The sequence below is a fragment of the Dryobates pubescens genome, chromosome 6 (genome assembly GCF_014839835.1).
Source record: "Dryobates pubescens isolate bDryPub1 chromosome 6, bDryPub1.pri, whole genome shotgun sequence".
NCBI lineage: Eukaryota > Metazoa > Chordata > Aves > Piciformes > Picidae > Dryobates > Dryobates pubescens.
In genome coordinates, this window is record NC_071617.1 from 6,858,805 (window position 1) to 6,873,640 (window position 14,836).

The 14,836-nt window shown below is 47.5% G+C and overlaps 1 protein-coding gene across 2 annotated transcripts in view; it reads right to left on the reverse strand.

Moving 5' to 3' along the window:
• Positions 1-14,836, reverse strand: part of SNX14 (sorting nexin 14) — an 85,155-nt gene that overhangs the window by 4,902 nt on the left and 65,417 nt on the right. For both annotated transcript variants that reach the window (XM_054162566.1, XM_054162564.1), the window contains 2 exons: positions 2,715-2,838; positions 405-569 (listed from right to left, as the gene is read on the reverse strand). In XM_054162566.1, coding sequence (XP_054018541.1) covers positions 405-569; positions 2,715-2,838 — 289 coding nt within the window. The remainder of the gene's footprint in view (positions 1-404; positions 570-2,714; positions 2,839-14,836) is intronic.

Below are 14,836 nucleotides of genomic sequence, written 5' to 3' on the forward strand. Positions count from 1 at the left end.
CCCCAACTCCTTCAGTCTGTCCTCATAGGAGAGGTGCTCCAGCCCTCTGATCATCCTCGTGGCCCTTCTCTGGACACCTTCCAGCACCTCCAGATCCCTCTTGTAATAGGGGCTCCAGAACTGGAAGCAGTACTCCAGGTGGGGTCTCACCAGAGCTGAGTAGAGGGGGAGAATCACCTCCCTTGACCTGCTGGCCACAATTCTCTTGATGCAGTCCTCCCCTCCTCTAGCTTGGGTCCATTTCCCCCTAGTCCTATCACTACCCAACAGGTCCTCTTGGATATTAAAACCCCATTAGCTGCAGTCCTGCATTGCAAAGTTTGGTATCCAGAAACTTAACAGAAGAGATTTCCAATCCCAAACTGAAGCAGTATTTTTACATCAAAACTGTAGCTTTTACTGACCTCTCAGGAGCGTTATCAGAGAAACCAAACGATGCTCCTCAAAGAGCTGTTCTAATTTACAATGCAAATAATAATCTGTGTACAGTTCCAACGTGTTCTTGAAGAGAATCCTTCCTCCCATCAGAAGGTGATGCAGCCAGTCAGGAATGCGGAACACCACCCTACCTGCAAAGATGCAGCGACACAGGTTCGTGAGGTTCTCCATAGGATAAAGGAGTCACTTGTTCAAAAGGAAAGATTGCAAAAGAGCAAAGAAGTGGGAAAAGATTCTCCACTGTTCTGCAGACTGCTTATCAAAACCTTCTCTTAACTGTTTTCACAGAATGTTAGGGCTGGAAGGGACCTCGAAAGATCAGCCAGTCCAACCCCCCTGCCAGAGCAGGACCACCTAGGGCAGGCCACACAGGAATGCATCCAGGAGGGTCTTGAATATCTCCAGGCCCTGGGCAGCCTGTTCCAGTGTTCTGTCACCCTCACAGGGAAAACATTTTGCCTCCTGTTTCCATGGAACTTCCTATGCCTCAACTTCCACCCACTGCCCCTTTCACTGTCATTGGGCATCACCCAGCAGAGCCTGGCTCCATCCTCTTGGCACTCACCCTTTACATCTTCACAAACATGAATGAGGTCAGCTCTCAGTCTCCTCTTCTCTAAGCTAAAGAGCCCTCAGCTCCCTCAGTCTTTCCTCATGCAGAAGACGTTCCACTCCTTTAATCACCTTTGTGACTATGTGCTGGACTCTCTGAAGCAGTTCCCTGAGGTCCTTCTTGAACTGAGGGGCCCAGAACTGGACACAATATTCCAGATACAGTCTCACCAGGGAAGAGTAGATGGAGAGGAGAACCTCTCTGACCTACTAACCACAGCCCTTCTAACACGCCCCAGAATGGCAACAGCCTTCTTGGCCACAAGAGCACATTGCTGGTTCATGATCAGCCTCCCATCCACTACATCCTCGTGGTGGCTCAGTTGGTAGCACATAAAACCATTAATGCGAAGGTCATGAGTTCAAGCCTGCAGTGGGCACTAGTGTCCTCCCTACTCTAGTCATGAGGTCTGTGGTGACAGGTTGGACTCGATGATCTTTGAGGTCTCTTCCAACCTTAGTGATACTGAATACTGAAAGTTTCCATCCACTACATTTCATAATGTAGTTCTCAGAAGGAAGAATTTAGGCCCATCTGAGAACAACTAAGGACCTACTCCTGTAAGCTCATACTCTGAGATGCAGAAAGGGAGAGATATAACAACACAAGAGAGGGATAGGATAGGACAGGACAGGATAGGATAGGATAGATCAGACCAGACCAGACCAGACCAGGTTGGAAGAGACCTTCAAGATCATCGCGTCCAACCTATCATCCAACCTAATCAACTAAACAATGGCACCAAGCACCCCATCAAGTCTCCTCCTGAACACCTCCAGTGATGGTGACTCCACCACCTCCTTGGGCAGTCCATTCCAATGGGCAATCACTCTCTCTGTGTAAAACTTCCTCCTAACCTCCAGCCTAAACCTCCCCTGGTGCAGCCTGAGACTGTGTCCTCTTGTTCTGGTGCTGGCTGCCTGGGAGAAGAGACCAACCTCTGCCTGGCTACAACCTCCCTTCAGGTAGTTGTAGAGAGCAATAAGGTCTCCTCTGAGCCTCCTCTTCTCAAGGCTAAACAACCCCAGCTCCCTCAGCCTCTCCTCATAGGGCTGTGCTCAAGGCCTCTCCCCAGCCTTGTTGCCCTTCTCTGGACACATTCAAGTGTCTCGATGTCCTTCCTAAACTGAGGGGCCCAGAACTGGACACAGGACTCAAGGTGTGGCCTATCCAATGCAGAGTACAGGGGCACAATGACCTCCCTGCTCCCGCTGGCCATACTATTCCTAATGCAGGCCAGGATGCCATTGGCCTTCTTGGCCACCTGGGCACACTGCTGGCTCATGTTTAGGCAGCTGTCAATCAGCACCCCCAGGTCCCTCTCTGTTTGGCAGCTCTCCAGCCACTCTGACCCCAGCCTGTAGCTCTGCATGGGGTTGCCGTGGCCAAAGTGCAGCACCAGCACTTGGACTTGTTAAATGCCATCCCATTGGACTCTGCCCATCTGTCCAGTCGGTCGAGGTCCCTCTGCAGAGCCCTTCAACCCTCTAACTGACCAACATCTGCTCCTAACTTGGTGTCATCTGCAAACTTGCTGATGACTGACTCAACCCCCTCATCCAGATCGTCAATGAAGATGTTAAAGAGGATGGGGCCCAGTACTGATCCCTGGGGGACAGTTAAGAGAAAACTGTAAGAATAATTAAGATAAATCACTTCTTACCAACATACATTAAGTAGTCATAGACACCTTCTACAGTCATCACTTCCATGAAGTAGTTCTGGTTTTGTCGCCTTTCGGTGTTCTCGGACCGGTTTGCATTATTCTTGAACAAGTCATTGAAAAGCTAGGAATAAAAAATGGAATGCTTAAAACACTGCATTCAAAGGCATTCAAAGATCTGGTTTGGAGGTTTGTGGTTTGCTTATTTTAGTTTCTTTTTTTTTTTTGATGTGGCAGTATTTCTATGTCTGGTTTGGTGGGGGTTTTTTTATATATGTATTATAAGTGGCCTCTTTTAATTTTCAGTGCTTTTGAAGGACTAATCACTTTCCCCTTAAGTGTATTAAAGAAAAAAAAATACAAATCAACCAACAAACTTCTCCTTACAGCAAAACCTTAACAAACCTTTGTCAGTTACCAGCGCTGGGATGTTCTCCATTTAGTGCGCTGCTTCTGGGACCTGGGGGTACTGGTTGATAGGAGGCTGAACATGAGCCTGCAGTGTGCCCAGGTGGCCAAGAAGGCCAATTGCATCCTGGCCTGGATCAGGAACAGTGTGGCCAGCAGGAGCAGGGAGGTCGTTCTGCTCCTGTACACACTTGTTAGGCCACACCTTGAGTCCTGTGTCCAGTTCTGGGCCCCTCAGTTTAGGAAAGATGTTAAGTTGCTGGAAGGTGCCCAGAGAAGGGCAACAAAGCTGGGGAGGGGTCTGGAGCACAGCCCTGTGAGGAAAGGATAAGGGAGCTGGGGTTGCTTAGCCTGTAGAAGAGGAGGCTCAGGGGTGACCTTATTGCTTTCTACAACTACCTGAAGGGAGGTTGTAGCCAGGAAGGGGTTGGTCTCTTCTCCCAGGCAACCAGCACCAGAACAACAGGACACAGTCTCAAGCTGTGCCAGGGGGAAGGTTAGGCTTGATCTTAGAAAGTTCTTCACAGAAAGAGAGATTGGCCATTAGAATGTGCTGCCCAGGGAGGTGGTGGAGTCAACATCACTGGAGGTGTTTAAGAGGAGACTGCATGGGCTGCTTGGTGCCATGGTTTAGTTGATTAGATGGTGTTGGATGGTAGGTTGGACTTGATGATCTCAAAAGTCTCTTCCAACCTGGTTAATTCTATTCTATTCTATTCTATTCTATTCTATTCTATTCTATTCTATTCTATTCTATTCTATTCTATTCTATTCTATTCTATTCTATTCTATTCTAACTCCTTCATCCTCTTTTCCAAGTGTTCCACTTCCCCATCCCCCCTTTTTCTGACCTTTTATTCTTCCACAACACATGCAATAATTACAGCCCCAAATGGTCTCCCCTCCATCATGTAGATACACATCCTTCCACCCCCTCCCCAAGCCCCCCAGGTCTGTAGGCTCCAGCAGCTGGCAAGAGGAGGAGTTGTCAGAGTCTTGAGGCCCTCCACATTTGACTTTACGTAGCGATCACCATTAACAGTTTATTTTAAACTATCTTATCCCCCAAATGGTTGATCTAAAGATTAGGAAGAATTTATACAAAATCCTGCTGTATTATGAAAAGAAAGTTCAAAAGTTTATGCAAAGCTTCTGAAAAGAAAAAAAGAAAAAAAAGGAAACACTCCCAGAACCAAATGCAAAGTCCTGCATCTGGGTCACAGCAAACCCAAGCACCAATATGGGCTGGGCAGGGACTGGCTTGAGAGCAGCCCTGAAGAAAAGAACTTGGGGGTGCTGGTAGATGAGAAGCTCAGCATGAGCCACCAGTGTGCACTTGCAGCCCAGAAAGCCAACCACATCCTGGGCTGCATCAAGAGAAATGTGGCCAGCAGGTCGAGGGAGGTGATTCTCCCCCTCTACTCCACTCTGGTGAGACCCCACCTGGAGTACTGTGTCCAGTCCTGGAGCCCCTATTACAGGAGCGGTCTGGACGTGCTGGAACATGTCCAGAGAAGGGCCACAAGGATGATCAGAGGGCTGGAGCTCCTCTCCTATGAGGACCGATTGAGGGAGTTCAGTCTGGAAAAGAGAAGGCTCCAAGGAGACCTCACTGTGGCCTTCCAGTATCTGAAGGGGGTCTACAAGAAAGCTGGTGAGGGACTTTTCAGGGTGTCAGGTAGTGATAGGACTAGGGGGAATGGAAAAAAACTAGAAATGGGTAGATTCAGATTGGATGTTAGGAAGAAGTTCTTCCCCATGAGGGTGGTGAGACACTGGCACAGGCTGCCCAGGGAGGTGGTAGAAGCCTCATCCCTGGAGGTTTGTAAGGCCAGGCTGGATGTGGCTGTGAGCAGCCTGCTGTACTGTGAGGTGTCCCTGGCTGTGTCAGGGGCGTTTGAACTGGATGATCTTTGAGGTCCCTTCCAACCCTAACAATTCTATGATTAAGATGATTGCTAGTGACACAGATTTTTCTGTATCACTCCCGAATTAATGAGCTCCAAGGAAAGAAAGAAGGAAAGAAGGAAAGAAGGAAAGAAGGAAAGAAAGAAAGAAGGAAAGAAAGAAAGAAGGAAAGAAGGAAAGAAGGAAAGAAGGAAAGAAGGAAAGAAGGAAAGAAGGAAAGAAGGAAAGAAGGAAAGAAGGAAAGAAGGAAAGAAGGAAAGAAGGAAAGAAGGAAAGAAGGAAAGAAGGAAAGAAGGAAGGAAGGAAAGAAAGAAGGAAAGAAAGAAAGAAGGAAAGAAAGAAGGAAATAAAAAGAAAGAAAGAAAGGAAAGAAGGAAAGAAAGAAGGAAAGAAAGAAGGAAAGAAAGAAGGAAAGAAAGAAGGAAAGAAGGAAAGAAGGAAAGAAGGAAAGAAGGAAAGAAGGAAAGAAGGAAAGAAGGAAAGAAGGAAAGAAGGAAAGAAGGAAAGAAAGAAAGAAAGAAAGAAAGAAAGAAAGAAAGAAAGAAAGAAAGAAAGAAAGAAAGAAAGAAAGAAAGAAAGAAAGAAAGAAAGAAGGAAGGAAGGAAGGAAAGAAAGAAAGAAACCAACCAAACTTCCCAACCACAACAAGCTCTGAATCATGCAGGTCTCTTAAACAGAACGCTTTGCACTCTTAGGAAAAATGACACCAGGAAATTTGGCAAGACTCAGGTTTTGACTTGCACTTAATCTCTCTCTTTTGTTAAGTGCCAAAACGCTGCCCTTATCTTCACAGAGTTCACTCAGATTAAACACCACGAAGTCATTCCACAGATTACATGAAAGAGCAAACATGGTTAATGCCCTGGTGGATGCCTGGCGTCCAGGAAGGTAACAGCCCCAGAGAGAACATTATTCACACCTACTGTATGAATGTGCCCTTGGTATGCTGTTTGAAATACTTTCTGTAAACTGAAGTCTATAACCTCCTCAGTGCTGCAATCAGGACACAGGGCAAACCTTAACTGAATTATTGTAACTTAAACAAGAACCTCATTTGTTTCTTGGAGGCATCCCACGGCTTGACTGAGCGAGCTCAAAGCCGCCCATTGTGCAGCGCAGATAAGGTTTCAGAGGAGTGTGCAGAGGCCAAACTCAATGATCAGCAGCAGTTCAGTAGGTGAGCTACTACCAAAAAAAGAAATCAATATAAAAAGGTCAAACATGAAGGCTATCTTAGGGCAAAGCTTTGTGACTTCCAAAGGTTATTCTGCCTTTCAGCGCTAATTTTTGCATGCTGGATGAACCTCTGCAAGTGGATTATCTGTCTTGCACCTTAAACATCACACAGGATCACAGGATGTTAGAGGTTGGAAGGGATCTCCAGAGATCATCAACCCCCTGCCAAAGCAGGATCACCCAGGGCAGCTCACACAGTAAGGCACCCAGATGGGTCTTGACAGTCTCCAGAGAAGGAGACTCCACAACCTTTCTGGGCAGCCTGTTCCAGTGCTCTGTGACCCTCACAGTGAAGACGTTCCTCCTCATGTTGAGGTGGAACTTCTTGGCTTATACTCAATGCACCTTGTCCTATCACAGGACACCACTGAAAAGAGACTAGCACCTTCTTCTTAACATCTGCCCTTCAGGCATTTCAATTCTCCTCTCAGTCTTCTCCAGACTGAACAGCCCCAGGTCTCTCAGCCTTTCTTCATAAGCTTCCACTCTCTCAATCATCCTTGCAGCCCTCCACTGGACACTCTCGTGTATATCCCTGTCCCTCCTTAACTGGGGAACCCAGAACTGGACGCAATACTCCAGATGTGGTCTTACCAGGGCAGAGTAGGGGACTAGGAGAACCTCCCTTGGCCTTCTGGCCACACTCTTCTTAATGCACCACAGGGAATAATGGTTCCTTGATCACTGTCAAGCTTTTATAGAATCATAGAATCAATAAGGTTGGAAAAGACCTCAAAGATAATCAAATCCAACCTGTCACCCAACACCTCATGACTACTAAACCATGGCTTCAAGTGCCACATCCAAACCCTTTTTGAACACCTCCAGGGACAGGGACTCCACCACCTCCCTGGGCAGCACATTCCAATGGCTAACAACTCTCTCTGTGAAGAACTTTCTCCTCACCTCCAGCCTAAACTTCCCCCGGCGCAGCTTGAGACTGTGTCCTCTTGTTCTGGTGCTGGTTCTAAACTTTGAAAGCTCAGACTCTTCCACATGGCATTTCAGAAAGCAACAGCACATCAGTGCATGCCAAAGCTGGGGAGCCAATGAGCAGTTTTTATACAGGACACAGACTGCACTATTCCAGTGCAAGCCTGCATTCTGCAGTCATTGCCAATGCACACCTGCAGGGTGCAGCAGCCAGAACACAGCGGCATTCACAGTGCTGCTTAGGAGGTGTTTTGCACTTCCCAAGAATTTAGCTCAGAGGAAAGCCAACTGAAAACCACACAACTGGACATCCAATACAAAAGTTAAGATTGGCTTGGTGCCATGGTTTAGTTGTTTAGGTGGGTTGGATTGGTTGATGGGTTGGATGCGATGATCTTGAAGGTCTCTTCCAACCTGGTCTATTCTATTCTATTCTATTCTATTCTATTCTATTCTATTCTATTCTATTCTATTCACAGTTTAGGTAAGCTCAGGAGCTTGTTTGTAATGTTGCTGTGCATGTCAATATTTGAGATGTCACAGAATCATAGAATGGTCTGGGTTGGAAGGGACCTCCAAAGGACGTCTAGTCCAACCCCCCCTGCAGTCAACAGGGGCATCCTCAAGTAGATCAGGTTGCCCAGAGCCCTGTTGAGCCTCACCTTCAATATCTCCAGGGATGGGGCCCCAACCACCTCCCTGGGTAACCTGTGATCTAATGTAATTAGACTAAAATAATAAAAGGACAAGCAAGACAAACTCTCATGAGCATTATTTCTATCTCTAGGATTAAACAGTAACTGTAATTATAAACATGAAAGATTCTTAGCAGGCTCTCAGTGAGGAAATTCCATGGATTGGTACTGGTTAAGTACCAGTGCTTGGCTGGTTAAGCCAAGCTCCTGAAGCAAATTAAAGATGAAAGGATTGTATTAAGACCAAAGTAACCCCTGCTATAACAGGCTGTCTGTACCTTGAAGGGAAAAGCTACCAAGTGTGAATGCTTGCATAAAACGTCTAATGGGAAAGCCAGTTACTCAATGTTTAGTGAGTGCATATGCAAATATGTGCCCATACATTCCAGCATAGGTATGAAGTTTATAAAAGCAATACCATGATCATCCACAGCCAGAGGGAGGAACCTCTCCATCATTATTCCTGCTAATTTCCAAAGACTACTACAGCAAAATGGGGAGAAAGAATACCTGGAGTGTCTGAACCACATCAGTTGTCTATTGAAAAGCAGCCCTGCCTTCCTCCTGGCTAACTGTGCACAAACATGCACTGCACTGTTGGTGTTCCAGGAGCAGCTTCTATTGCTGTTGGCAGGTCACCACAAGCCAGCAGAACATTGCTTTTGTGGGTGTACTGTGCAGAGTGTGCATCAGGTGAGAAGTCCTGACCTATGGAGGTTCAAAGATGCAGAGCTGCTTACAGACTGTCAGAACCAAAACAGAGCTGGGAAAGCCAGGAATCCTCTTGGTGCCTTTGCAGGGTAGGCTTTTTTGTTCACTTGTTTGTGTTACCAAGGGAGGTGGGTAACTCTTTCAATCTAATCTGGCACAGACCCATAGAACTAGAATTGTTTGGGATGGAAGGGACCTCCAAGATCAGCAAGTCCAACCTTCAACCCCAGCACCACCATGGCCATTAAACCATGTCCCCAAGTGCCATGTCTGCACATTTCTTGAACACCTCCAGGGGTGGTGACGCTAAAACCTCCCTGGGCAGCCTGTCCTAACACCTGGCTTGGAAGCCCTTGTGGGGTAGACATGGTCTGGGGTGCTGATGGGTCTGCTGAAGGTCCAGGGGTGAATGTGGTGGCTCTGAGTCACCCCCATTAAGTCACCATCCCTGGAGGTATCCAAAAGACACATGGAAGTTGTGCTGAGGGCCATGGTCCTCTTCAGGAACTGATTCTAGATCACCACCATAGGACCCCTTCTCTCCCTGCCCTCAAACACACCTTCTCCATTAGCACTGGGCATCTGTTGACCAGACAAGCTCCAAACAGGACCTCCAGTTTGGGTGTGAGAGCATGGTGAACAGCCTCCTGCTCTCACCTTCAAACTGAGCCATGCCTTGGGGCTCTCAGGTGAGAGGGCACCCAGGCACAGCTGCAGTGATGGCATCTTCTTCACTCTGCAGATGTGTTTCTGGTGAGGAACCTGGGATCTCATGGTGGTTTAAGCCCCATCTTGACAATTTCACAGAACACACCTGGTTGGAAGAGACCTCAAAGACCATCCAGTCCAACCCTTGACCCAACACTGAAGGGTCAAGGCTAAACTGTGTGCCTAAGGATATAATCCAATTGCTGCTGGCTGTAGGAAGGTTGACTACTCATCTTCACCAGGCATTTTTAACTAGAAATCCTTCCACTAATACTTAAAACATCCAAACATGCACCAGGAATATTCAAAAGGAGGCTGCATGCAGAAAATCTTTCACAGAAGTAAGCACATTTCTGCTTGAACTCAAGCTTTCATCTGCCCTGACAGGCTTTCAGGCATTTCCTATTCAGCCTGCTGATCAAGAGGTAGCCTGAACATGTACCCTGCTGATGGGAATGGAGCTGGCAGCACATGCACCAGGGAATGTGCACTGTACACTCAGCAGATTCCAACATGTTGATACCAGAATAAATAGATGTGTGTCAGACAAGGTGTAAGGGAATGCTGGGACAATACAGGCATTAGCTGGAAGTCAGCTCCAGCATTCACCAGGAAAACTTCTGTGATGAAGAACTTTCTTGCTACGGGGCAACGTGCTCTCCTCACAGATGGGCACTCAGAAGGTGCCAGCATTCCCTCTCTTCAGCTGCCTGCCACATCTCAACATTGACTCCATACAGCTAGCTCCCACAGTCCAGGTACAGGAGCCCCTCTCCTATGAGGGCAGGCTGAAAGAGTTGGGGTTGTGTGGTTTGGAGAAGGCTCTGAGGAGACCTTATTGTGGCCTTCCAGTATCTGAAGGGGGCCTACAAGAAAGCTGGAAAGGGACTTTTTAGGGTGTCAGGTAGTGGTAGGACTAGGGGGAATGGATCCAAGATGGAGAAGGAGACATTTAGATGTTAGAAAGAAGTTCTTCCCCATGAGGGTGGTGAGATACTGAAGCAGGTTGCCCAGGGAGGTGGTGGAAGCCTCATCCCTGGAGGTTTTTAAGGCCAGGCTGGATGTGGCTCTGGGCAACCTGATCTAGTGGAAAGTGTCTCTGCCCAGGGCAGCGGGGGCTGGAACTAGATGATCCTTGAGATCCCTTCCAACCCTGACAATTCTGTGATCTCCATCACCAGGAGATCAGGGTGCAAGGCCAATGCACAGTGATTATATCATCAGGGAGACATCAAGTGACATCAAGTGAAACTGCAGAACTGAACAATGCAGTCTATGGCACACCTATCTGTAGGGGGCAGGGAAGGGTATTACCTCAGTCTGCCTCTGCTCTGGCCTTTGCACTGAACACTTTTGGTGGCTGCATTCCTACAGAGTATTTTCCAGCTTAGTTTCCCCTGAAATAAATTCAGTTCTAGGACAGCTCCCTAGTACAACAGCAAATGTGACATGCAGATGATCAGATTTGCTTCCAAAAAGCATAGCTGATCTCACTAAAGCTGTCTGGCAGATGAAACCAGTGCAGCTTGCACATCAAATCCAAGAAGAGACAAAATGCAAATGGCACAGTGTCCTGGCACAAAGCTTTTCCCAAGCATGGGCTGGCTTGAGGTAGGGAAAACTGCCTTGCAGAGAAGGCACAAGCACCCCAAGAAATCAGCAAGAAAGGTGAATTTCACAACACACGTGGGAAGACTCAGCACAGATCAAGCAGTCTGGGGTATCAGATCCCTAATAATTGCAGTTAGTGTGAGTTAAGTGCATGTGCTCTGGCTAACCTGAGAGTGAGAAAGCAGCCAGCACATGAATTCCCAGCACAAAAAGACCCTGACTATCTGATCACAGCAGCAGCCCCCAAGTCTTGAGTGCCCGTTGTTAAATAACAATCATGGCTCTGCAGGAGTTGTACTTGAGTCTGAAACTTCCTATTCATCTACAGCAAATGGCTGCAGGGAGTACTTTGGGGAAAGAGGAAAGAAAACCTGAAATACATGTAGAATTACTTATTTATGAAAGAGCAAACTAGAATAAAGCTGCCTAGCAAAATGTCTCTCACAACAGATAGTCAGGGCGGGAGCTGGGGCTAGCCTCATCTTTTCTGCTCTCTGCAAAGAAACTCCTACCTGATGACAAAAGCAAGCCTGACAGGGTAATAAGCAACTTTAGACCCTTGCTCCACAAACTTGTGTCTCCAGTGGAGTGCATCCATGGGCAGATGGGCAGCAGTGGCAAGGAGGTTCAGCCCCACAATACCATTTCTGAACATGGCATTAGAAAAGAGAAGGTAGCCAAGATCTGTATTTTGTTACAGTATCACAGTATCACCAAGGTTGGAAGAGACCTTGAGGATCATCGAGTCCAAGCTGTCACCACAGACCTCATGACTAGACCATGGCACCAAGTGCCACATCCAATCTCCTCTTGAACACCTCCAGGGATGGTGACTCCACCACCTCCCTGGGCAGTCCATTCCAATGGGCAATCACTCTCTCTGTGTAAAACTTCCTCCTAACCTCCAGCCTAAACCTCCCCTGGTGCAGCCTGAGACTGTGTCCTCTTGTTCTGGCGCTGGCTGCCTGGGAGAAGAGACCAACCCCTTCCTGGCTACAACCACCTTTCAGGTAGTTGTAAAGGGCAATGAGGTCACCCCTGATCCTTCTCTTCTCCAGGCTAAACAACCCCAGCTCCCTCAGCCTCTCCTCACAGGGCTGTGCTCAAGGCCTCTCCCCAGCCTTGTTGCCCTTCTCTGGACACGTTCAAGTGTCTCAATGTCCTTCCTAAACTGAAGGGCCCAGAACTGGACACAGGACTCAAGGTGTGGCCTATCCAATGCAGAGTACAGGGGCACAATGACCTCCCTGCTCCTGCTGGCCATACTATTCCTAATGCAGGCCAGGATGCCATTGGCCTTCTTGGCCACCTGGGCACACTGCTGGCTCATGTTTAGGCAGCTGTCAATCAGCACCCCCAGGTCCCTCTCTGTTTGGCAGCTCTCCAGCCACTCTGACCCCAGCCTGTAGCTCTGCATGGGGTTGCCGTGGCCAAAGTGCAGCACCTGGCACTTGGACTTGTTAAATGCCATCCCATTGGACTCTGCCCATCTGTCCAGTCGGTCAAGGTCCCTCTGCAGAGCCTTTCTACCCTCTAACTGACCAACATCTGTTCCTAACTTGGTGTCATCTGCAAACTTGCTGATGACTGACTCAACCCCCTCATCCAGCTCACTAATGAAGATGTTAAAGAGCATGGGGCCCAGCACTGATCCCTGGGGCACACCACTGGTGCCTGGCCGCCAGCCGGATGTGGCACCATTCACTACCACTCTCTGGGCTCGGCCCTCCAGCCAGTTCCTAACCCAGCACAGAGTGTTGTGGTCCAAACCACGAGCTGACAGCTTAGCCAGCAGTTTACTGTGGGGGACGGTGTCAAAGGCCTTGCTGAAGTCCAGGTAGACCACATCCACAGCCCTCCCCACGTCCACCAGACGGGTAAAGGAAACTTCAGGATTCCAAATGAAAGCTGAAGTGCAGCCAGCTCTCTGCTTTCCTGGGACCACCACAGTTGAAAAAAAAATTCATTTCAGAGCCTGCATTTCTACCCATGTTCTTTTACAGGAATAACATCCCCACACTTCAGACAACCAGTGTGGATTTTAACACCTACATACTTATTTTTTCCTTCAATCTTTTGCGCTCCAAGATGCTTAGGAATTCCACTTTGAATAATTAATTTTGATCCTTTAATAAAGTTTCTCAAGGGAACTACAGAAAGAGGCCTGTCATCACAGGAATGCTTTGGAGTGCAAAGCTTGTACTCAAGCATTTTTAAGTATGTTAAATGCATTAAAAGAAGTAATTGCTTTTTACTGTGATCTGTCAAGAAACGCTGAAGTGATTGTTCATACTGTGAAGTATTTATGCATGCCCTCTTTCCAGCACAAGCCAAAAACTCTACATCTGAGTTTTAGAACTGCTGATACATTTATACCCCTCTCAACAGACAGCAGAAGCAAAATACCTTCACCACAGAAACAGCATCCAAGGGAAGAAAGGACTTGAAATGAAGAACACTAATGTCGTGTGCGTGCCCATCTAAGGTAACACAACAATATTAGCCGGAGTGGTTCCCAGACTTCCAAGTTCAGAAGATGAAACCTAAACAAATTAATAGCTCTAACTGCTGTTGGACTTAGTCATTACAAATGTTTTTGTAGCTGTAAATTCTGTAAGTGACATGACATCATAAAAATGTCCATGTTGAAGGAAATGAAAAGGTCCATTTTGTCAACAGCCTATCACCAACAAGAAGCATAAATGGATCCTGGGTCTTGCAAGAAAAGGTTAGGACAGGACAGGACAGGACAGAACAGAACAGAACAGAACAGAATAGAATAGAATAGAATAGAATAGAACAGAACAGAACAGAACAGAATAGAATAGAATTAACCAGGTTGGAAAAGACCTTCAAGATCATCAAGTCCAACCTATCACCCAACACCATCTAATCAACTAAACCACGGCACCAAGCACCCCATCCAGTCTCTTCCTAAACACCTCCAGTGATGGAGACTCCACCACCTCCCTGGGCAGCCCATTCCAATGGCCAATCTCTCTTTCTGGGAAGAACTTCTTCCTAACATCCATCTTAAACCTCCCCTGGCACAGCTTGAGATTGTGTCCTCTTGTTCTGGTTCTGGTTGCCTGGGAGAAGAGACTAACCCCCACCCGGCTACAACCTCTCTTACAGTACTTTTCACCAGTACTCTTCAGCCTCCAATTGCTTGCAAGGACAAAAAAAGTTCAAGAACTGGATGTAGTTCCTTTACAGGTGTTCACCCTGAGTGTATTTCCTTGTCATGATCTGCCAACACAAAATACCTAAGGTCACAGATTCACAGAATGGTTTATGTTGGAAAAGACCTTAAATATTGTCATTGTGCCCCTGTACTCTGCATTGGTTAGGCCACACCTTGAGTCCTGTGTCCAGTTCTGGGCCCCTCAGTTTAGGAAGGACACTGAGACACTTGAACGTGTCCAGAGACAGGCAATGAGGCTGGGGACAGGCCTTGAGCACAAGCCCTGTGAGGAGAGGCTGAGGGAGCTGGGATTGTTTAGCCTGGAGAGGAAGAGGCTCAGGGGAGACCTCATTGCTCTCTACAACTACCTAAAAGGTGGTTGTAGCCAGGAAGGGGTTGGTCTCTTCTCGCTAGCAACCAGCACCAGAAGAAGGGGACACAGTCTCAAGCTGCACCAGGGGAAGTTTAGGCTGGAGGTGAGGAGAAAGTTCTTCACTGAGAGAGTTGTTAGCCATTGGAGGTAGTGGAGTCACCATCCCTGGAGGTGTTCAAGAGGAGATTGGACTTGGCACTTGGTGCCATGGTCTAGTCATGAGTTCTGTGGTGACAGGTTGGACTCAATGATCTTTGAGGTCTCTTCCAACCTTGGTGATACTGTGATACTGTGATATCATCCAGAGTTCCAAACCTCCTGCCACGGGCAGGGACACCTTTTCCATTAGACCAGG